General features: G+C 33.5%; 1 protein-coding gene across 2 annotated transcripts in view; it reads right to left on the reverse strand.

Moving 5' to 3' along the window:
• The window catches only part of LOC140444364 (G-protein coupled receptor moody-like), a 37,104-nt gene continuing 10,831 nt past the window's right edge, over positions 1-26,273 (reverse strand). For both annotated transcript variants that reach the window (XM_072536120.1, XM_072536114.1), the window contains exons 2-4: positions 11,865-12,005; positions 11,527-11,697; positions 1-7,534 (exon numbers count right to left, since the gene is read on the reverse strand). In XM_072536120.1, coding sequence (XP_072392221.1) covers positions 6,868-7,534; positions 11,527-11,697; positions 11,865-12,005 — 979 coding nt within the window. In that variant the 3' untranslated portion in view covers positions 1-6,867. The remainder of the gene's footprint in view (positions 7,535-11,526; positions 11,698-11,864; positions 12,006-26,273) is intronic.

Genomic DNA, 26,273 nt, shown 5'->3' on the forward strand with positions numbered 1-26,273 from the left:
TAAAATTCTTAGAATTATTTTAATTTATATAAAACTATAAAACAAAAACAAATAAGTCTTATGAAATGGCTGATGATAATAATGAGCACTAAACACTAAAACAACTTCGAACGTTCATGTACATGGACGTGTGCTTTTATATACAACCTTTGTAAAAGAATCAGTCAGATAATATAAGGGTTTTACCAACCCTTTTCAAGTTAACAAAAATTGGTCCCTCAGTACAAAACAGGGCAAAATTCTGGTCTCAGCAGTATATGAGAAATATGAAAGTGTATTCTTTTTTACAGGGGATAAAAATAAAAGACAAGTAAATATTACAAAATAAGTCTTCCCCTTACGGCAAGTCATAATTCTTAAGATAATACTTAATTATAAGTTACAACCAATAAGTATATTGTATACAAGTAAATACTTATTTTTCTTTTATTGGTGGTTTGTAAATATTTCAACGGAATATCGTTCGTAGTAATGTAAAAAGTTTTCGAAATTTATGGATCCTTTTATCTTGCGGTAAAAATAAGAACCAAAGTGTTCACTTTACCACCGAACAACTGTTTCTGTACGCCGCGAGTTGGCACGTTGGCAGTTGCCATTATTTCAAGTATAGTAAAGACGGTAGTAAGTCGCACTAGTCGCAACCAGAAAAAATTGTTCACATGATTAAAAACCGATACAAATGCACTTATAATGGTCAGTGTATTTTTATCGAGTTTATGTTACAAGAAATGAACCAGGTTTACGTAAGCAAAGCAAAAATCGACGGGCAGAAATGCATATCCGTTGAGTTGTTATGTGTTACTAAATGGTTTTCTCGTTTTTTGTCTAGGAGTCTATTAGTTGTCGGGGGGGATCGGAAAATTACAATTATCTCGTATGAGGCAATGTTGCCGATTTTAGCGCTTTATGTAGTTTGCAATATCTAATTCAAAACTTAACGTACTCTATCTCTGAATATACATGGATTTTACGTATGTATTGGTTAAAAAATTTACATAGAAACATTTACGAAAGCTTAAAATATTTGTTTTGAATTGTCTTATATCTTTCATTAACCAAACTGCCAATGTTTACCGTTCAATTTTTTTTAATCTTTTCTAAACAAATTAATTCGCAAATCTTTGGTGAAATTTCTAATGTTTAATTGTTATTAAGTTTTTTATTAATAAAGATAAATAATTTTGCAAATTTTTTTTAATTGAAAAAATTAGGTACCTTTAAAATGAGGGGGCTTTAAGATTAATCGCACATATAAAAGCTTAATTAATCTTGGAAGAACCCCATCGAATGCCCATTTTGCGATTATTTTTCACAAAATTTGTTATAACTCCGATTCTAACAACCGGATTAGACTTTATTAAACGTCATTTTGTATTTTTTTTTTTTTTTTTTTTTTTTTTTTCAAATGGAACAAATTTCATTTTGGCAAAATTAAATATTTCTAATAATTTACGAGATACAATCATTTTAACAGTTAAATTGTTAATAACAAATTATCTGACTCGTTTTTAGCCTAGTACCGTCGACAAATATCGAATCTACGCAACAAAAACATAAAAAAACGTCAAAGAACCGACGGGACATAAAAGTGCATACTCAACCCTCCCCCCTGGCTCAAAGAGTATTATCTCGAAGGTGATTATAGTCATTTAAATCCCAGTAGACCAGAACTTTGCCCCACTCTGTATATATAATATATTTTATTTAATAAATTGGTCATGTATTTAAGTGGCACCATATAGCCCTAATGCCTTTTAAAACAAATTTAAAAGCAAATAACCAATAAGTAAAAAATTGTTATTGCTGCTTAAATTTACGAGTCTGGTTTTTAATCAACTATCGAGCTATACCCTGTTCAAAAATACGTTGTTAAGCAAAAAATATTGGAAACTTACGAGAAGTTACTTGTAACTTCGTTATTGAAATCAGTTCGAAAAACTTCAATATATTGAGTAAAAATTCAATGATAACTGTTACACACCTTTGGCACCTTAAAATTTATTAAAATTACATTATAATAATTATTATCTTCCGTGATCAGGAATTTTTTAACAAAGAAAAAACATACAAATTCTTTAGGGTGTAAACAACATATACTTTAGTATTGTTAGAGATTATATTTAGCTGTGTTTCTCAGATATGACTTAATTCCAATAGCTCCACTTCGTTCATTTAAAAGAAACATACTATTATATGAAAATTCTTTTGGAAAATATTGAATACGGAAAAAACAACTGAGTAATTTGTGAAGATTTTAACATCATTGGTATTCTCAGACATATATCCAATCCCTATACAGTGAAATATTGGAATACAATTGACACAAGGCTCAAAGAATGTCGTAAACAGTCCATTATTAAACCCCCAACATGTTTTGCTTCCATCTCTTCATATTAATCTGGGTTTAATGAAACAATTCATGAAAGGGTTGAATCAAGATAAACCATGTTTCCAGTATTTGGGTAAGAAGTTTCCTGAGATAACTTCTGAGAAAATAAAAGCTGGAATTGTTGTGGGTCCTCAAATGCCAACTAATGGTCGACACTGACTTTGAAAAATGTGTGGAGGAGCTTTAAGTCAGTTGTTAAGGGGTTTCTTTAGAATAAAAAAAAATCCCAATTACAAAGAAGAAGTAAATGGCTTGTTAAAAAGTTTTAAAAACCTAAGTTGTTTTATGAGTGTAAAACTTCATTTTCTTCACCCACACCTGGACTATTTCCAGGATAATTTGGGAGGTTACAGTGAAGAATAGGGGAAGAGGTTTCACCAAGATAATAAATTAATGGAGCAACGTTATAAAGGCAGGTGGAATACTACTATGATGGCTGACTACCTCTGGAATCTCAACAGAGACTATAGTCCAGAGGAACTCAAGAAAAAGGAAGTTTCTTTTGACTTAACGGTTGGTAACATTATATTAATTTGTGTAATAGTTGTAGAGAATTAAAATAGAATCAGTTTTTACCTTGTAATCAATGATTTTGTATTATATTCGTCTTAATATTTTCCAAAGTGATAACAAATAAACTGAATGAAATTATAACACTAGCAAAAGAACAACAAGAATTTAAGTCAGGAAGATCATGCACCGAAGCTATTTTTATAATGAGCCAAGTACAAGAGAAATCATTAGAATACAACTAACTGGCATAACTATGTTTCGTAGACCTTAAGAAGGCATTTGATCGAGTCAAAGGACGTTATTCACTTATTATATGCAATAGAGATACCTCTACGAATAATCAAAACGATTTAAAATATTTACCAAAACAACAAAATAAAAGTAAAAGTAGAAGAAGAACTAACTGACTCTATTGAAGTTGGCAATGAAATAAGACAGGGAGATTCCCTACATCCTCTATTGTTCAACTTTATTATGGATGAAATGATAAAAAAAATCAGAACACTACTAAAACACTATGGGACAGAGCTAGAAGTACAGTAGAGTCATGTCAAAGAAGATGAAGATCAAGCATATCCACTATAGCAGACCTGTCTTTTTGTACAAAAGGTAAATGGCGATTTTTAAAAATCTGTACGTGATAGGGAAAATCCGATGGCAGATTTAGAACTAACGCGGTAAACGAGTTCTAAAACATCTTTCACTTCTCAGTCATCGATCTTTTTTTTTTTAATTGCAGCACTGTGTTATTGTTATGTTTATAATTCTGTATTTTATAAATGGTTTTTTTAACAGCCTTTTTGATCTTATACAGCGAATATGAATAAAAATTTTATACTTAAAATGGTTATACAATAAGAAAATTTCTACATATTGTATCAGCTTTGTTCTTTGTTAAAAGTTCCATCTCCATACAACTAATACTGAGCCATAAAAGAAAATCCTAATTAGAGTAATCTATAAGATTTAAATGTTTTGACATTTCCACAAAATCACATTTATTATTGTTTTGTCGTTGAGTTTAAAATGTCAAATTATAACATAAAAAAATGAGTAAATTATTAAGCCCCCAAAATTATAATTAAAATTTACATGACCATGTTAAAAATCTTATACCGAGAATTTGTATTAATATTATTTGCCTATTTGGTATTATGTAATCTATCATTGACTGTTCTTCCGTTCTATTACGAAGAACTAAAAGAAAATACCGATCAGGAACGAACACAGGAAAGAGCGCCTAATAAAAAAATAAAAGAAATAATAGACAAATTAAAGAAAAATAAGAACTAAAAATAGGATGAAGAAACAGCTAAAGTATTCAATTATTGAGGACCAGTACTAATTGAGTATTTGGGAAAACTTGCTGCAAGAAAAATGGGAGCAAGAACACATACCGAAAGAATGGACTGAAGCCAAACTGTACCCAATTCACAAAAAAGGTAACAAAAGTTTATGCCATAATTACGCTACTAAATATTGCGTATAAAAGACTTGCAGTAGATATAAAAGATAAGATCTCACAAAAGGTAGAAAATGAAATAGGAGAATATCGATGTGGATTCAGAAGAGAAAGCAACACAGTTGATTAAATTTTCCTGCTGGATAAGAAATCTACAATCTTCCTGTTCATCGACTTTAAACAAACTTTTGACAGAGTATCACTCTGAAAAAAGAAAAAGATAAGTTTGAGGTCAGTCAGGGGTCCAACAAGGGAACCCACAACACAATTGTTGTTTAGTATACTTCTCTAAATTGCCGTCAAAACCAGAGGGCACAAGAAGTAGAGGACGACCACGAAGGAAATGGATTGATGATGTGGAAGAAGACCTACAGATTCTAATGGTCAGAAAATGGAGGGAAGTTGCCAGGAATAGACAGCAGTGGCGACTTCTTTGTGAGCAGGCCAAGATCCATAACGGCTTGTCGAGCCACTTATAATGATGATGAAATTGCCGTCAAAGAAGCAGAACAGGATGGGACTAATATATATCAACGAAAGCACCAATACCTAGCATTCGCCTAGTACTGATAGCCAGAAGTAAACAAGAATTAAAAAAAGACTAGAACTTTCTCGACAGCCAGAAAGAAAAGGATATAGATAAACCAACAAAAGACCAAATGTATGGAATAGACAGAACGAGAATACATGCAAGAACAACATCATCAACTAGCCTATATTTTCCACTGCTGAACGTAGGCCTCCCGGAAAATTTTCCACCTATTTCTATCTTGAGCTTCTTGCATCCAATTTGTGGTGATTCGCTTTATATCATCCGCTTATCTAGTCGATGGTCGTCCTCTATTTCGATATGCCTTCGATATTGTCTTGCACGCCATTCCAGAATCTTTCTGTTCCATCTATCATCCATCTATCTGGCAACATGTCTGGTCCAAGCCCATTTATCCATGGCTATATTTTCAACTGCATTGGTGCATGTTCTTTTTCTTATTTCTAGGTTTGGTACTTTACCTCTAATAATATGGAGTTAAACATAAAAATGTCATTTGATTAAACATTTGTATTTCAGTTGTCTGATTATCTCGGCCTAAGTGAATCTCATGCCTTAGATATTTGTAAGCTATTACTTAGTCGATCAATCGGCTTTTAATCTGAATTTTATCGCTGATTACAAGGTTGGTCATACATTTTGTCTTTGAGGTATTAATTTTAAGACCAATTATTTTTGATGCATCATAGAGCGCTTGCAGCATTTTTGTAGCTTCACTAACTCTATCAGATATTATAGCGATGTCATCGGCAAATTTTAGGTGGTTTAGATCTTCTCCATTTATACTAATTCCCATTTTATTCTCTCATACCACTCGCTTGAACATATATTCGAGTACAGCTGTAAACACTTTCGGGGAGATAGTATTACCCTGTCTAATTCCACGTTCTATTCGGAACATTTTGGTATCTTCATGAAGTCGAACACAAGCTGTGTCAGTTTCAAAGATACTCTTAATCAAGGCAAGGCAAGCAATATATTTGTAGTCGATGCGGCAGTCAGTCAATGCTCGAAGCATTTTATGACGATTTATGGTATCAAGAAGAAAAATATATAAATTCGAAGAAGTAGAAAGGTTCCAATACCTACCTACCTACCGTCAATACCTACCTACAATACTTACCTACCAGCAAATTGTTGTCCAACTGGTGATAGGAAATTGCCAGTAACTGTGTAATATGCTTCGGTTGTGCCGAGATTATTTAGTCCAAGTCCGAGCATTATTTTTATCAGTTTATTAGATTAAGCCACCAATGGCTCCAAGAGTATTGCACTTACAATATAATAGACTGAGAGGTATCTTTTAATTTGCTACCTCTTATATGACTTTGACAATTAGACTTATTCAGCATAAATTTCAAGGCTAAAAAAAATCTATGAAAATACCTATGTGGAAATGGCTTAAATTCTTACAAAACAATTGATTTTAAAAAGACTCCAGTTGTGAATTTTCTTAATGGCTGGACACTTATCTACTATAAAAAATCACAGGATTTTTTTGTCATATCTTAGTATTATTGCTATATGTACAGTCAATGAATATTTTCTTCTTTGGTATATTATGTTTTCGTTAAAAGTGGGCCAAAAAATGTGTTTCTTAAATATGGCAATATAAAATTTAGTGTCGCCTCGGTGGCTCTGCGGCCTGACAGACTCACTTCGATATGAGTCGTGATGTAATTCGACTCATACTCAGACTAGAATTCGTTCAAAAGTGGTAGCATTTAATTTAAAGTAAAACTACAGTCTTAAGTTGGAATTCGCGGGTAATAAGATCTGAGATAAAGTACCGCGGTTCGACAATACTCCTTACTTGGTCTCTATTGGAAGTCGTTAAGATGTAAGAAAACAGAAATATACAAAGATCTTAAACTTTGATACCATGTTTCAAAAAAATATCTTTTGACCCACTTCCAATTTTTTCAACGATCAAACTGACCGTCTCTTTCTATATCACGCTTTGCTCGGTGACTGAGACTGTATCATATTTTTCAAATAAGCTACAGACATGTTATTTTTACTAGGAGGTGGCTGTGTGAGCTGAGAATCTAGATTAATATTATATTTGCATAATAGAGTACTTATATAGGCCATCCTGTACTGTTTGTTCATAGTAACGTATACCACAGGGTTGACACAACTCGATAAGTAAACCAGCAAATAGCTGATAATGTGTAGCGGTGCGTGATGTACTTCCACATCAAAAATTTTGACCAGCGTGATTGGAAGATAGCAAACAACGAAGCAAATGAAGATGACCAGTACCATTTTGGTGATCTTCATTTCGCTTCTTTTATATTTATTACCAGAATTATGCTGTTGCATCTTCTTATGAGACTTTCTCACTACCCAGTATATATTGGCGTAACATATAACTATAATAACACAAGGTAGTGCGAAGCCAATGATGAATAGAGCTGTTTTGGAGCTGTTACCATGTTCGTCCGGGTTAATGGAGCAAGTTCCAAGCTTTGTGTCCATTCCGTACGTTCCCCATTTGCCTAGAAGTGTAGGTATTTGCAGACCGTAGCTGAAAGCCCATATGGCGCCAATGTACATTGTCACTTTTGCTTTCGTGTAGATGGTTTGGTAAAGGTGTGGCCATGCAATGAGGATATATCTAGAAAATAAATATCGTATATTAGATATATTTATTTATTTACTTATTGACCCTCATTTTATAAAAATATAAAAGTATTCAGGTGTAATTTTAGTATGACATGTCTACAATCCGTATTGACAAAGAGAGAACAAAAAAGCATAGTTTGTTCTATGAATACGTAAATGAGACAAGGTTTCGTGTTTGGTATTTTTGGTGGGAACTTGTATTCCAATTGGTGAAGCAGTTGTACCTAACCAAAATTGTACTGAAATAAGTACCAAGGCAATTAACTCTATTATTAAGAATTTAATAAAAAATACGCTTTTGCGATCATTTTGCCGCCATATATAAATAAAAAATGTCCATAAATTGGACACGCGTTAAGAAAAAGCTCAAAGTCAAGAGTAAAATAACATAATATAGTCCAGTCGGATTGAACGAAAAACATGCCTAACCTTGCATGCCGAGCTGACTCAAATTTTATTACTCTAACCTTTAGTTAGAGGGAGTAAATAGTAGTGTAAATTCAAAAATTACGACTGAATTCCTCCGTTGCGTTAGCCGCCATCTTGAATTTAAAAATGAAAACAGTGAACCGTTTTTGCTCAATATCTCAGTAATTTTCAACTTTTAGACAAAAAGTATAAGAACTAGAATTGTTGCAAATACGATTTCCTATAATTTCTTTTGACAATTTTTTTGTGCGGTCGATATTTTCCGAGTTAAAGAGGAAAATACTGGGAAAGGGTATAATTATTAAATTATCTCGTTTACTATTAACCTTATGACATGAATGTAAATAAACAAAAATGAAGAAAATTATATATTATATAATTTTGATTTCTTTGATTTTTGTGTTACAGTCAACATTTATTAAGATCGTAAGCCTAACGAACTTCACTCCCTAACTAATTCAAGCATATGCTCCAACTTCGGACAGCTCAGACCAGGAAATAGAAAAATTCTATGAACAATTTAAAGAATCCCTAAAACATACCAAAAAACAAGAAGTGGATATGCTGCTAGGAGATTTCAACCCCAAAGTAGGTGTATTTGATTGATATGCACTTCGCTTTTGCCGCTGGTTAATAATCAAACTCCGTGCGAAAACGAAACTGACTTTATTTTGAATTACACAATACATATAATATGAATGCTAATAAGTATTATGTCCGCTAGCGCTAAATGCTGTATCACCGATCTCGTCTCGTATTTGAGAGTCGTCGTCTTTGGGGTGTCTTAAGGGACTCGCCTTATCTTCACATATGGCATAATATATCTTCCTACGCTACTATGTTGCCGGATTGTAAAAATGCATAAAATAAATTTGAATTAGATAGAGGCGTGAACAGTAGGCAAAGGAGGTGTTGGCAATACTGTGGGACATTTTGGACTAGGGCCGCGAAATGATAGAGGAGACCGCCTTGTTCAGTTCTGCCAGGAAACGGATAGTGCAATAATGAACACCTTTTTCCAATTACCACCTCGAAGACTCTACACCTGGAAATCTCCAGCTGACTGTCCAAAGAAAATGATTAGAAAACGGATTGACTACATCATCATCAACAAAACCAGGCACCAAAGGAAGAAGAAGAAGCCTAACGAACCCTAGACGATGACGTCATCAGCAGCAAGCTGTAAACAGGAACAAACCTCCGACCTTAAATATTGATTTCAGCAAAAAAATTAAAGAGATCAAAATTGTAAAAAATATAATCTTCATTTTTGCTTAAGTAAATTCATGTAGTAAAGGTTATAATAAACTAGATAATTCCATGATTATGCTTTGTCACTATTTTTCCCATCCTCTCCCTTAACTCTAAAAATATCGACCACCTAAAAAAATTTGCTGAAAAAAAATTGTCGGAAATCGTCAATGCAACAGTGTTAGGCCTGAGATCAGAGATCAAAATTGTATAAAATAAAATTCTATCCATTTTTGTATGGGTACATTTATGTCGCAAAGTTAATAATGCACAATAATTATGATATAACTGTCACTATTTTCCCCCTTATCTCGGAAAGTATCTTCCATAAAAACAAAATTTTAAAAATGAAATTATATTAAATCGCATTTGCAACAATTTTTACCCTTTTTTTTTTCTAAAAATTGAAAATGGCGAAGATATGTATTAAGCAAAAACGGTTCTCCTACTATTGATCCCCTCTACAGATTAGAAAAATAAAATTTGAGGCAGCTCAGCATACAAGGTCAAATGCTATCCCAACTGGAGTATTTAAACTATCTTAAGAATACAATAAACCATTGCAATCTCTCATTGTCGAAGTCGTTTTCTAGAGTCATAATTAAAACCTTGTCATCTTCGTTACAAGTTATGGTTATCTGAATCTGACAGACAAATATTCAGATTAAAACCTTATTTAAGGTCATATTTGTACTAGAATTAATACCAACATGTGTTTTTCTAAGTAGATTTTTTTCTGGAATATTACGTGAACAATATTAAAATATTCATATTATTCAAACAAATACTTAGGAACCAATTCTACCGCAATAATGTCACTACAGTGATTCATTCTATTGCATTTTGAACAACTGAAAGGTACTTGGTACGAATAAAATAATCGTGGCAAGTTGTTCGCCTTGAGGTGGGTAAGAACTATAAAAATAATAAGATTATGTGTCATCTACCAATTGTTGTTTTCGAAAAAAGGTGAACCATCGGTATTTTGCTCCATATAAATTGTATAATCGCTTTCAATTTTTAATGTCTATTAAAATGGGGTACGAGGAATGACATTACTTTTCAGTTTGTGCTTGTCCATTTTTATTCAATTAAATGTTTTTCTAAGGCCTTATTTTATCGTGATTCCAAACAATTTCTTAATATTGTTCTGAGGCTATTTTGTTGTGGCATCTTAAAGTAATTACTATTTTAATGGGAATATGCCACAATTGAAGTTTAAAATAAATTTATTGGCGTTTCAATTTTCACTTCGGAAATCGTTTTCAAATACCAAAATTATTTAAAATTTAAAATCCAAGCAATTATTTAAAAAAAACCTAAGATGTCCTGTTACTACATAAAATTTTGCGACATTTCCGTTTATTTGGTAAAGATTTTTTAATATCCACATAATCCGCATTTGCTTGCCTAAAATCATTAAATTAGTGGCGACACGTAAAGAACCCTCAATTGGTATATAACATGCGAGTATTTCAACAAGATGAAAGTACAATTGTGTTTTCAAAGCGGTTGTTAAATGTCAGAGATGGTAAAGTCGCTATTAACACCTCGACCGGATTTATTTAATTATCTAGAGATTTCTTTTACTTAAAAGTATCGAAAGAGGAGCTTATTGAACTTTCGACACATTATTTAATTCTTTAAGGCGGTATGAAGTTCAGCGGGTTCGCTAGTTTGTAATAAGTTAAGCTAGCAATTAAGAGTAAAGGCGGGTGGACAGGATCCAAGTGGACAGTGAAGATTCCAACACTTGGAACCTACTTTGGTCGTATCACCTGTTCATTCAATTACACTTGTATCAACAGGTTCTAATCAAGTAATGTAGGACGCTGGCCAACTTCCTTAGTAGAAAACGAGAAATAAACACAAGAAGAAAATGGTCTGAAAGGGAGAGTGTTAGATTCATGGAGTTATACGAAGCTGAGAAAGCATTATGGAAATGTACGGCTAAAGCAATATAAAAATAAAAATGCTAGAAGTGCGGCATTTTTTCTTTGTTATTTCTTTTTTATGGATTTCAAGCTTATGTATTAACATAACAGCAAGCACTAGAACACCTTCCACAATCACTTCCGCCATCTTTACAATGGTTATTTGATTTGATATCCAAGTCATTTAACAATGGCAACCAACTTGGTACAAGTCCACTTGGTCCAAGTTAGAATCCAAGCATTCTTGGATCGTGTCAACCCGCCTTAAGGTCGAATTTTACCTAAAAGTCTTTGTTTTAATATTAAGTTTCAAGACTTTTAAATGAATTTTTCTTCATTGTTATAATTCAATAAATTAAATGTATCTTACCTGTTGATCGAAATTGATCCAATGCTTAAAAGGGATACCCCAACACATCCATACCTTAACGTCGGGATTATCTTGCAAAGAACATCTCCATGTACCCACTTCCCATGGAAGAACTGGCTGGCAGCAAAAGGGACGACTATAATGCCGAATATCGTGTCCGAGAAGCAGAGACTGAAAATAAGAAAAAAAATTATTGTCTACTTAAGTTTAAAAATAAAACTAATTTAAACTGTAAACTTACGCAAGATACACAAAAATTCGCCAGAATTATAATCAATTTCAGGAAGACTAGAAAGTGTACATAAATAAGAAGAATAAAGTAAACAAACTGTACTTACCTAGCTATAAATGCTGCGGCAACGGTGCGAAGTTTAGCATGCTTCACTAGTGCCACGCATGTCAACAGGTTACCAGCTATCCCCACCACCATTATAACGATGGTCAGAACACCAGCTGATATCAACATTGGTTGCGAATATCTAGAAAGAAATACAAAATGTTATTTGTATATAAAAAAAACATTAGTTAAATAAAATGTGTCACATTTTAGACATAGATTTTAATATATACTAATAAAATACTTCAATTTAAAAAATAAATATTTTCCTTTTTTCACTGACATTCAAAGTCTCAAATTCGATATTTTTCAGGTCCACTAGTAAATATACCACTTCATTAGACTCCTTTTTCACTTATTTTCAATCAATATCAATCTTACTTACTTACTTACTTAGTCCTAAGCCTTTCTACCGTTAGGTGTAAGGCTGGTGGAGTTAAGTTTTGCACTGCTGTCTCCATGCTTTCCGGTCTTGTGTTAGATTTCGTGCACTTTCCCATGTCAATCCATTCTTCTCAACTTCTTTTCTGATTTCGTCTACCCACCTAACTCTTGGTCTTCCTCGTTTGTTTTTCCCTTGCACTCTCGTTTCAAACACTCGTTTTGTTATTCTTTCATTCGACATTCTACACACGTGCCCGAACCATCTTAGTTGCCCCTCTACTATTTTTTCGTTTATTGGTTCTAGTTTTAGGTTTTGTCTGATTGTTTCGTTATCGTTTCGTTTCGTATTTTGTCTGTCCTCTTTCTGTTTGCTATTTTCCTCAGGAACCTCATTTCCATAGCATTGACTCGAGTTTTTGTCTCCCAGTCAATGTTCATAACTCGCTATTATACATGATTGTAGATCTAACTACTGATTTAATGACTGCCGTTTTTACCTTCTCCGGTATTTCTTTTTTCCAAAAATGTTGTTTTCATAGTGTTAAATAAGCTTTCTGTTCGTTCTATTCTCTCATTTATTTCCATATCTTGTTTACCGTTTGATTCAATTATTACTCCTAGGTAATTAAAATGTTCCACTTGTTCTAGTTGTTTTCCGTTTAATTGTATTGCGTGTGTCTTTTTCTTATTTGAAATTAATATTGTTTTTGTTTTCTCTGTATTTATTTTCATATTTATGTTTAACAGTTCTTCTTCTAGGATTTCAAGGTTGTTTTGTAGGTCTTCTCTGTTTTCTGCTATCAAAACCATGTCGTCTACAAATAGAAGCTCTGATAGTTGAGTCTGTTTCATTTGCCAGTATCCTAATGTTAGTTTTCTCATTTTTCTCTTGGCTTTCTTTATTGCTTCATCCAGTACTACTGAGAACAGCAGTGGGCTCAACACGCATCCCTGTTTGACGCCTTGACTTGTAGTAAATTCTTCGGATTCCTCGTTGTTGGTTCTCACCGTATTTGTATTATTATTGTACATATCCTTTATTACATCAATTGTTATCATGTCAACTCCTCTTTCCTTTAATGTTCTCCATACGTCCTTTCTTTGTATTTTGTTAAACGCCTTTTCCAGATCGATAAAGCATATATGTATTTCTCTATTTTTATTGATTACTTTCTCACTTACTTATCTTATTGTGAATATGTGGTCTTGCGTGCTTCTGTCCTTCCTGAATCCACATTGTGTATCTTCCATAGGTGGTTCTATTTGGGTTTTTATTCTTGTTTCTATTATTCTTGGGAATACCTTCCCAGGAATACTTGATATAGTAATACCTAGGTAATTATTACAGTTTCTCTTGTCGCCCTTTTTGTGTATTGGTAGTATAATGTCTTTCTTCCAGTCCTGTGGTATTTCAGCTCTCTTTATGATATCATTCATTAGTTCTTTCATGCTGTCCACTCCCTCTATTCCCATGAATTTTATCATTTCCGGGCTGATATGATCCTTGCCTGGTGCTTTGCCTAATTTAACTCTTTCAATTGCCTTTTCTAGTTCCTCTGTTGTTATGGATTCTACTTTTTGTTCTTCATTTATTTCTTGTATCTCCACTATGTTGTCTACGTCTGTATGAGCTAGCTCTTTGAAATGTTCTCTCCATCTTTCCATTATTTGGTTTTCTTCTGTTATTACCTTTCCATTTTTGTCTTTTATATTCGGCATCATGTGTTCTTTCTTTTGTCTGAGCTGTTTTAATGCGCCATAGAAGAGTTTTTGATTTTCTCTATAATTATTTGTCGTTTTTAGTCCAAACTTTTCCCATGACCTTTATTTTTCTGCTTTCACAGCTATTTTAACCTCTTTTCTTTTTTCTTTATATGCCTCATAAAGTTCAGGGCGCTTTGTACTTAGATATCTCTTCCATTTTTCTTTTTTGTTCTTTACTTTCCTTCGTATTTCGTCCGTCCACCATTCAGTTCTCCTCATCCTACTATTTGCTATTTTTGTCTACCCGCAAGTTTCCTCAGCAGCTATGATTAAGTTGGTCTTGAGATTTTCCCACTTTTCTTCTATACTTGCAGTTTTTGCACTACCTTTCAAAATATTGTCTAATTTTTCTCGGAATATCTTCTTATATCTTTCTTCTTTCTTTTTATCAATATCAATATTTTTCAATAACATATTTTTCTTAAAATATTTCGTCCATACATTACAAAGATTGTCCATCGTTTATTATTATCCCCTTCCATGGGTACTAACAAATTTTATTTCCAAAATAGTTTCCCATTTTTTTAGTTTGTTCTTTATATTATTGTTTATCACACAACATAATGCAACTGGGTAATCGTTGTGTCATTTTTACTCCGGTGTAAATGAGTAAATGACTATTTTACAGTTCGATCTGTTCCTGTTCCTTCTTTTTTATTCCTGCTATCACAAGCTTATCCAATTTTATGCTTTCAGATTCATTTCTTTTCTTTTACATTAATAAACCTGACTATTATCGTATTGATACTAAAATCTGCATTTTTTCTACGGAGAATTTGGCAAGGCTATATGTTTAATAATGTGAAAAAGTTTCCCTGTTTTACAAAACGTAAAACACCACTGACTTAAATAATGATAAAGAGAATAACAGGATAAAACTGTATAACCTATCCCGATTCGGATAAACTATATAAGGATAACTATATTAATAGCGTTCATTAGTTTTTATTAGGTTTATTTTTATAACATTCCCTTAGCGGCACGCAAATGTATCTGCTGTTGTGAAATTCGTAATCGCATTTTAAAGGAAATGATAACAAGGTATACAAATACAGCGGAAATTCCGAGGCTATTGTTCGTCATAGACTTTCTGTAATCTTTTATCTCGTTAAATTAACAAATCTGGGAAAAATTTAATCAATTATAAGTTTCTATTAATTTTGGAATTGTATATTTTTATGTACAGAAATGTGTGCCGAATTCAAAGAACAGTGACGCTTGTACAAGAATATTGAAGAATCAGAAGTTGTCTTTCATTTGTCTGCTTTGTTTATAACAATTAAGAATTATTCTTAATTGATATTGAACTTTTATTCAAATTTCGAAAGCTTTATTCAAATATTTGAAAGTCTTAATCTTTTAAATGAATGTAAAAAGTGCAGATGGTATTGTTTGAAGGATTTAAACTATCGTTTTTTAAATCAGAGCAAATGCTGTTTAAATTAATACTACAGACATTCTCGGAATCCAATGGGGTTGTACTTTCATTAATGGCACTTCCAATAATGTTTGAAACATTCTTCTTGTTGGTAATACTCTCTTCAATGTAACCAGCCGCCACAGCAGCCGATTTCCATCCTACTGTAACCTCAGAAACCTTTTTTGGATGGTGCTAGAAAGGTCACCAATGGAGACACTGCGGACGGCAGCCAGATGGTTGGTGGAGAGCGAGTCGTGGGTTCGAAACTAGCTTTTGGAACCAGGAATGGGTCCAACGGACGAAATAAAAAAAGATACGATAAGAGATATTGGAAAAGATACAGAAATAAACAAAAAAGATAGATGGGTAAAATTACCAAAGATAAGATAAGATAGGGAACAGGGCGCCACTTAACTTTTTGGGGTTTAAGAAGAAAATTAAGAAACCTTAGAAAAGAAAAGAGATAAGGAAAGATATTTAGGTTCAGAGTCAAACCCAAGAAAAGATATCAACAGTTAATTTTTAAATAAATTTGGTTAACACTGCATAAATAAATAATAAGTATATTAGGTATTATACCTACTTACCTACGAAACTTAATCAGCCTGATCTTTCTTCTGGTCGAAAGTATAATAATAATTTAATATAATAAGTAAATATTCAGAGTTATGGTTATATCAGGAAACTTTTTTAGGAGTCGACAAATAAAATACATACGTAAAACAATAACAATATATTCAACAACAAAATTATGACGCTGCTGAATGCAACACAAGTAATAAAAATACACCAACAACTATGAAATGGTGGTATACATATAAAAATAAGCAGAAATATAATTAGAAAATACCTTTACAAAGATATATAATACACTCATGCACAAATAAAGTTTTGGCGTGTCTCGAGATATTACAGCAAAAAAAAATTGAATACAAATTATAACAAACACAAATATAACAAAAATTAACCAAATCTAAATTTACAAAAATACAGAAAGTTTACAGAAATGAAAACATAAAAATTGAACCAAACCGCACTTGGTTAAGTCGATTAGCTATCTCGCACTATTATTTAATGATAGACTGAGACTTAAATGTTCATAATTATTACTTATTGAAATTTCTTAGTAGCTGATGGAATTTGGTTCGTAACAAAATATTGACTGTTCTTTAAATTTAATGCAAAATTCAGTAGTTACTCTCAACTACATTTAAAGACATGTATGAACTTTAGATACGTCCAGATAATAGATGATATGATACCATACCATATTACTCGCCCAGATAAGTGGAGAACTAAGATTAAGCTAACTTACGGTAATTCCTGACGACTGCTGCATTAAGTCACTGAAGTTAATACTATACTTGTATTAAACACTGAATTTAATTAACATTAAAGGTACTTTATATATTCAATCTAATATAGTATAAGATAAAAAAACTCAAATAAACAAGTGTATACACACTTATAAAGAAAATGCACAGAGAACGGTACGATAATAGAGATACAGTAAGATCTAGTCTTTACGCGAGGACTGTCCCACCAAAGGTGGTTCTTTTCTCTACGAGTGCCCACCGAGAAGTAAATCTTTCTTGCAAAAATTTACCCAACTACAAAAAAAAAGGAAGAAGGGATATCTCCCACTCAAAAATCATAGGACAGTTGTATGTATTTCTGAGAAGGTAAAAAGTTCTAACATCGAACATAACGGTACCCTTCTAGCTACAAACGTGATGAAATATAAAATCTCCTAGATTACGGGCGTTCGACGAGAATTACCGAATTTATGAAAAAAGAACTGAGTTGTCTAATGAGTAAGATACAAAAAACAAGTGCACAATAAGGACTCAGACTAAATATCACAAAAACCAAATGGATGTTAGTAAGCAAAACCCAACAACCACCACAGCAACTGATATTAGACAATGAAAGAATTGAACACGTGGATTCGTACATCTACTTGGGAACAACAGTTAACTCAAATTGGGATCAAGCGAAGGAAATACGTATAAGAGTAGAAAAGACAAGAGCATCGTTCACTAGCATGAAGCAAATTTTCACCTCTAAAAGCCTCACCCTACCTCTCAAAATTCGACTTCTGAAATGTTATGTATTCCCGGTTTTGTTATATGGAATGGAGGCGTGGACAATGACCGCAACATTGATGAAAAAAGTAGAGGCCTTCGAAATGTGGGCTTACCGACGTATATTACGTATATCCTGGACTAAGCACGTGACCAACCAAGAGGTACTACGCCGGATAGGTAAAGAGAGAGAGGTAGGAATAAGTATAAAGAAAAGAAAGTTGGAATACTTGGGTCACGTTATGAGACATAATAAATATAGAGTACTACAACTGATCGTTCAAGGGAAAATAGACAGCAGAAGGGGTCCAGGGAGGAGAAGACACTCGTGGCTCCAAAACTTGCGGCAATGGTTCGGATTGTCATCTGCTGAACTATTCAGATCTGCCGTAAACAAAGTCAGAATAGCCATGTTGATTGCCAACGTTCGGAACGGACAAGGCACATGAAGAAGAAGATGAAAAAGAACCCGGAAAAGGATTAACTAAGGATTGTCCAAACCGGCGTCTTTAAATAAATACGTAGGTAGATTCTTCAGTCATATTTCGGTAGTTTCCCAATAAAAATTTCTGATCGTTAATACGACCATCAGCGTATCATCCACATGGGTAAAAGGAATTAAAATTAATTTAATATATTAATTAAAAAAATGTTACACTACTTGTCGTTGGATTTACATAATTGTAGCGGACGTACGTCGAAACGTATGTCCTATGTATTTCTCAGGATCGCTCAATTTTAGAAAACATTAGCAATTTGCAAATGACATGATCCAAATGTATTAATACCAACTACTTGATTAGTGCACTTCTCGTTATCACACCGTACGAAAACTCAATATGTACTTACATTTTTGGTGCGGAATAATAAATACTTCTTCATCAAACGCACATAATTAATTGCATAGCTATCAGCAACTGTAAATCGTCGAGCCATCACAGTCTTAGATGGTCGGATAGTAATAAGCAATATGCTTCCTTCTTCCTGTGAGCGTAAATCGCTTAATTCACATCTTCTGTAAGAGCCAAAGATACCACAAATGGCTAGCACCTTCAAAAATCAATACGTAATGTCAGGAACATCTGTGAAATACTTCCGGTCACGTCATTCTTGTTAATTGCCTTCATGAATGCATGCATTTTCACAAATGATTTTAAATCGACATACTTCAATCATCTCGACATCTTTGTTTATCCCCAACATACTTTGCAATTTCGAATGGATAGCCCACATAGTCGACGGTTTGTACTTTTCCGACATTTTCTGCCGACATATTAACCGCTTTACTATTTAAGTAGTCAACGTTAGAATCTATTTTTAAGAAATATACAACCACTAATAACAATTAATCTAATATGACAGATTGCAAATTATATTTTGTTTTTCTGATTTCCAAAACAACAAAAGATATACTGATGTGCATTACAAATTCAACCATTTTACATTATTAGCTCTTATTTCAATTTTTTGTAGTAATAAAATATGATTTCAAAGTGTACCAAGTGGTCTTTAAAACACTTACTCTATTTCGAGCACTCCGGCTGTTCGAAAAATCGCGCATGTTTTAAGGACCTCAATATCCACTTATACTTTAATATACTATTATTTACTATAATTATTTCTAATAGAACGATTATGTAAGCCGAATGACAACAAACAGAGTAGTAAAAACGACAAGAGACGGTTCGCCAATAGGAAGACGATCAGTAGGAAGACCACGAAAACGATGGAACGACAACTTACTGGAGGCACATTGAAAAACAGAGTCATGTCTACATAAAAAGAAGAAGAAAAAGAAGACTATTATTTGCAAAAAAAAAACACTATTTATGGTCTTAAAACGTAAGTAGAGTTGACTGTTTTTTCGAGTACGGGTTGAATCGAGATCAAGGATTGAACAGGGCTAGACCTCCAAACCCTAATAAGAAAAGCACAGGATAGAGACAAATTTTCAGAAATCCAACCTCCACTAATGATAAAGATACAAAATACGTAAATCATCCGGACATGCGGACTTTGATACACAAATAAATTTCAATTAAACGCGTTGTGGAGTATCTTAGAATATATCTACATATAAAAGTTGTAAAATCCTTATACCTAGTGTCATGGTTTTTAGTGTTTTATATTATTTTCCTTGAAAACAAACAAATTTCTTGCTGATAAAATCACTATAATGCTGATAATTTCAGATCATAGATGGATAGATGGTGGACAGCTGGATGGTTAGGTATGTGGCGTTGGGGCCGTAGAAGTAGCCTCTGGAGATGTACAAGAAGTATAAGTGTAGAAGAAAGCCTCCTTGTCGCAGATAGGTCTATTAGGGGTGAAAATGGTGAGAAGTAGAAAAATACGTGTTCGTTGAAATCAATAAAGAATTTGATGGCAGATTTGGATGACTAGGTGTCGTTGGGGCCTCTGTAGATATACAAGAAAGCGTCCCCTAACGTTAGAGGGGTGAGAGTGTTCGCTCAAATGGAAAAAATAAGTAAATAGCTACCAGTAGGGTGTTATGTAGACATTTGGTAACAAAATATGATAAATGGGGAAATTGCATCACCATTAAAGTGATTTTAAATTCTTTATTAATTTCAACGAACACGTATTTTTCTATTTCTCACCATTTTTACTCCTAAAAGACCCCTCTGACGACAGGGAAGGCCTTCTTCTGTACTCAACTTCTTGTACATCACCCCTTACATCACCAGAAACTTCTTTTACGGCCCCAAAGCTAGATACCTAGCCATCCAGCTGTCCGTCATTTGTGATCTTAAATTTTCATATCCTATCTACTTGTGAGATATATATTGATTTTGGAAAATGAGCGATAATAAAGAAATATAGATAAACTTTATAAAATATGAAATCCGAGTGGTTAATAAGATTATAAACAATATGAACCAACTGATGGAAATGTCAACATTGAAGAACGTAGTCTGTAGGTAGGAACGTATCTCAACAAGGTCTCGTCTCTTACCGTACCAGCACAAAATCTATCTGACTTTCCCTTCCCCTGCTACTATAGGTAACATACGTAACATACTAGTCTTCAGTCTTCATAAAGAACGTATTAATAAGAGCCAAATCTCATGCCACTGCAAAGCCAATCAGACTATTTCCTTTATCATTTCTTATTCTATCCTCAAACCTCCATCAACTCTTTTTATTCCCTCTCTTTCTCTACCAATATGTCCATTCAAATCACCTCTAATAAAACACTTTTTGTCTACAGGAATCACGAGTATTTTGCAATCAATGCCCCAAAAAATGTTTCCTTTTAATATTCTTCACATCCTATCTGTAAATTGTAGACACATGATATTTACGTTGGTATTGCCTGTATTCAATTGGACACTTATTTCTTCTGGTTATCCTTAAAAGATGTTCCTTCCATCCGTTTATCAAATTAATACCTAAGCCAAGAAGTTGCTCAAGTTGCACTTCAAAAAATTATGAAAAGTAAAGCACTTGAACCACATGATATCACTGACGAAAGTGTGGTCAGCATTAGCAGGGACAAAAACAAGTTGGCTAACAGGCATAATGAATAAAATGGAAGCAGAACGATTGCCAGGCGAATGTAGAAGCAGTAGATTAGGGCCTATATACAAAAACAAAGAAAATGTTTAACACTGAACAAACTAAAGGCCGATAAAAATAGCACTATTTCCAACATAATATCTTTGGTGATATCATCGGTTTTAGATACTGAAACAGTATTAACTCAAAAGTATTTTCTGGAACAATCCTCTTTACATTATATTATGTAGTGCGAAAAGTGTAGCAGTACCTCTAAGATTGCAGTGGGACAGGGCATCCGTGATAGGTTTTCATTAAAAGTTTATCCGATAAAACTAAATCCCTTGTACTATTATCCCAATTATACAGGTAAAACATTCATTTACTTTTTATCAGTAAGGTTTCTTCATCACTATTAAATCAAATATCAGTCCCTTTTTTTACCGATAAAAAGTGTAAAGGAAACCTTTATTTACATCAACTGATATTGAATGAACAATTCTTGCCATTGGTTGGTGTTCATTTAGCAAACACAATAATCTAGTAAATATATTTAAATATTTGTTTTCTGTATTAAAAAACGGTGTTACAATATTTTGAAGATAAAAGGTATACACGGATGCCACATCTACCTATTTTCTGTTCATTTTAGTAACCGTTATCGTTTTACAATACAAACACAATCGTTAAAGGATACACAATACCTTTATACTTGTATTGTTATAAGATGTAGCAATTATAAGTATAATATCGTCGGTAGGTAGACTTTACGGGAAAATTATTAAAGAAAAACTAGAAACTGAAATAATAGGAAAAATTGGAGAAGACCAAGCAGGGTTCACAGTAGGAAAATCATGCCTAGATCATACGTACACATTAGAACAACTGATAGAGAAGAAACTGGCAAAAGGTAGACCGGTCCATCTGGCCTTTGTTGATCTAAAGAAAGTATGACTCAATACCTAGAGTCAAATTATGGGAAGCAATGAATGATCTCGGAATCCGACAAACACTAATAAAAGCAGTTAAAGCACTATACAAAGAAAACAAAGTAGCTATTAAATGTGGAAATAAAGCCTACAATCCATTTAAGACGACAAAAGGACTTCTACAAGGCTGTGCTATGTCCCCTACTCTGTTTAAAATATTCTTGGAAAAGACACTCAAACCATGGAGGAGAAAGTGCGAAGGAATGGGCATACCAGTAAGAGACGAATACCTATACACCTTAAGTTTTGCCGACGATCAAGTAGTCATCGCACAAGATGAAGAAGATCTCAGCTTTATGCTCAGAAAACTAGAAGAAGAATATAAAAACAACGGAATGGAAATAAACTTAGAGAAAACCGAATACCTAACAACAGAAAACAAGGATATGAGAAACCTAGAGATAGACGAGGGAAGACAAATAAATGGAACAGATAAATTCAAGTATTTAGGAATCATAATATCGAACCAGGGAACAACTGAAGAAGAAATAAACAACAGACTGAGGCAAACAAGAAACTGTATAAGACAACTAAACTCAGTGTTGTGGGATAAGAACATTACGATAAAGACAAAAAAGAGAATATATAATACCCTGACAAGAAGTATCCTGACATATGGGTCCGAAAACTGGACAATAAACAAGAGAAATAGAGGTAGAATAAGAGCAGTAGAAATGGAGTTCCTGAGGAGAAGCTGTAGACTTACAAAAAGAGACAGAATTGAAAACGCAGAGATTAAGCGGAGAATGGGAGTGCAATCAGACATAATCGACTATATAGAGGAGAAGAGACTATCCTGGTACGGCCACGTCAGAAGAGCGGACAGAGGACGCTGGATAAACAAAATCACAGAATGGAGCCCGATTGGAAGAAGAAAGAGAGGAAGACCCCGAAGGTCATTCAGAGATGAAATCGACGAGGCTATGGAGAAAAGAACCCTGCGAGATGGAGACTGGAATGACAGGGAAAATTGGAGAAAACGGTTGAGTGAAGGAAGACAGTGAAAACTGTGGAAATCCTTAGTAGTAGTAGTAGTAGTAGTAGTAGCAACTATGTGGAAATAATTTATCAAATATCTTTCATCATATTTGTAAGAGTTATATTATTTACTGTAATAGCAGTTTTAGAAAAGGATTTATAAGAATAGATCTCGTATAGAATTGGCCATATAACCATGCAGACACTTTTGGAACAATCACATCAAATATTAATAAAGGAACAGTATCAAGTCAAAAATAAATAAGGAACTTTTACGATATACCTATTATAGATGTATCTCGTTAGACTTAAGAATGTTAAATGTGATAAATAATGATAAACAGTGTCTTACTGTTTATCATTATTTATTATAATATATATTTAAAATAAAGGACCAAGGCAGGGAGACTCACTATAAACCACGTTGTTCAACCTAGTTGTTGAGGCATCAGAAATCCAATGTAACCGGTCAGATGAATACTAAATCGGTAAAAGTGACTGCATATGTAGATTATGTAGCTATCATTATTAGGAGCAAGCAACAACCAATACAAGTATTGATCCCGAAACATTTATTAGATCCTTAGTAACCTAGGCATGTGAGATCTGGGTAACCACAAAAAATGATGAAGAGCAACTGAAGATATTCGAAAGAAAGATAATGAGAAAATCAGAAGAAGCTATAAGATTAATGGTATAAATGAAGGAAACGATATTATAAGATTTCTAAAAAGTCAGTTACGCCATAGCTGGAACATGTCCAGAGACTAGAAGATACAAAAGCAACAAAGAAAATGTTACCAAGGAAGCCGACAGGAAGACGAAAGAAAGGAAGACCCAAGATGAGATGGTTGGATGACTGGAAGACGACATATAAAATACAAGCGTAAAACAATGAAGAAGAAGGGTACAAGAGTGGCCTGAATGGAACGACATAGCCAGACATACAAAGCCACATCCAAGGTTTTGATGCGAAAAAAAGAACAAGAATCTGCGGGTCTTGATTTTAGTTAGACTAAGATTAAAATTATGGCATTTGAAGCTAAATAGCTTATAATAACATAAAATCGATTTGGACAATCATCCACTAGAGCAAGTGAGTCATTTTAACTACTTAAAGTGTTCACAACTTTCGACAAAGATAGACATTGATCGCAGAATTAATGGTTTGTACTATATGTTGCAATATTTACAGGATATTGAAGAATAAGATTAAAAACACTACAACTAGAAACCTTTTAAGGACCTACGTACTATGTTGTATGGATCTGAAAGCTGGACGATGAACGATCATGCAAAAATAAATCTCTAAGATCCAAGCTAGTGAAATGAGAGTTTTTAGATGAGTGAAAGACATTCCAAGATGAAAGTGAATGAGAAATAAAGACATAAGACAAAAATAGAACTAAACGAAACAACCACTAAATTTCAAACGGAAAGAAAGAAACAGTGTAGGCCACTTAAGTAAAGTTTGTGTAACGTTCTGGCTTAAGTTAGGGTTTTCAGGTCCCGCAAGCACCCATTGCGACCACTGACATAGACTCTTTAAAAGATGGAACGAAGTTTGATCTCAGAATTAGCAACAAATACTTAAACCCTGGAATAAATAAGAAAATTAAATGCAGAATGCAAAATAAAAAATCCCCCTGCATGGAGACAAAAGCCGAATTATGATAATGATGATGATAGAGTCACATGATATATTTCTTCAACTTACACAATTGCCCTTAGTCACCGATATATAAAAGCTTTTCTAATGTGTAACATTGTTGTAATAAATTACCACCCTTAAAAATAACTTGATATTTCTTATAAGGGTGCCTTAAAAATTTAATGACTTTATTACAAATTGTTAGGAATTTTATGGGAAATGAAATCACGTTTTAATGTCAAAAATAAACATTTTATTGTGATTTTCGATACTTCGAATTCAAAGCCATTAAAATTTATGACCGAAATAGAAAACTGTGTTGCACATAAAAGTTATCCAAGATATTTTAGAGTTAGTATACCAAGGAGACTTCGTAAGTATGGGTAAAATTTTATTTAATTTAAATGAATGGATTTTTTTGTGTTTTAAAATTAAATAATATAGGGGTCCTTACATCGAATCTGGACAGCAGAGCAGTGGCAGAGTGTACTGTTTAGTGATGAATCCACTTTCAATATTAATAATCATGCTGGAAATGCCTATGTCAGAAGATTTCCTAGTGAAGAACTTTCTCCAAAATGTGTTCTTCTCACAATTAAACATCCAACCTACGTTATGATATGGGGTTGCATGTCCGCTCGAGGAGTTGGTCGCCTACACGTTGTCTCTGGGATGATGAATGCTACAAAATACATTGAGGTACTACAGAACAAGATGCTGCGTAGTGTAAAAGACCTGTTTGGCGAAGAAAAATTTATTTTTAAGGATGATAATGCTCCTTGCCATAGAGCAAAATTATTTAAAGTTTGGATGGAGAGTAATGAAAGGATTGTGGCAAAGGATATCAGACATCATTTCCAAAAGCAAACCCACAAATAAAACGAAATTAATCGAATCTCTAATCCACGCTTGGCATCACTGTATTTCCATGGAAGCTGGGCGCACCCAGGGGGGGGTTTTGGGGGTTAAACCCCCCCCCCTCCCCCAGGGCATATAAAGTAAATAACATATAAAGAATAGTAGGAAAATGTAACGTGTCTTTCACACACAATACAATAAATCCAAAACGCTGATTGAATAATTAAATTACCACTTTAAATATGTAGAACACAATAATTATTGTATAAATACACAATAATTAATAATATTTTTCATTATATTTAGGTATAGATACCTAATATTAGGCTTATGAAAAAGTAGATAGAACGAGTCTGTTGCGAGTAGCATGCGCCTACAGGACTGTATCTGCGGCGGCCTTGTGGACTATCACTGGTTGTGTTCCTCTTCATGTGTTAGCAGTAGAAAAGAGACATCTCTATGGGAGAAAAAAGCATTTGACAACAGCTATAAAAAAAAGAAGAAAGGGAGGAAAGATGGCAAGAAGAGTGGAACAACAAGGAATATGTTGCTCAGTGGACAAAGATGCTGATCCCGAGCCTAAGGGACTGGGTAGATTGTCTGTTTTAGGGCGTATCTTCATAGGTTCAGAAAGACAGATACAGATAAATGCCTATACTGTGAATATTCCGACATTGTTACTCACACAATGCTGGAGTGTAATAGATGTACAGTGGAGAGAAACAGAATGTATAAAGAAATAGGTATGAACCCTGTGACTGTA

The sequence above is a fragment of the Diabrotica undecimpunctata genome, chromosome 1 (assembly GCF_040954645.1).
Source record: "Diabrotica undecimpunctata isolate CICGRU chromosome 1, icDiaUnde3, whole genome shotgun sequence".
NCBI lineage: Eukaryota > Metazoa > Arthropoda > Insecta > Coleoptera > Chrysomelidae > Diabrotica > Diabrotica undecimpunctata.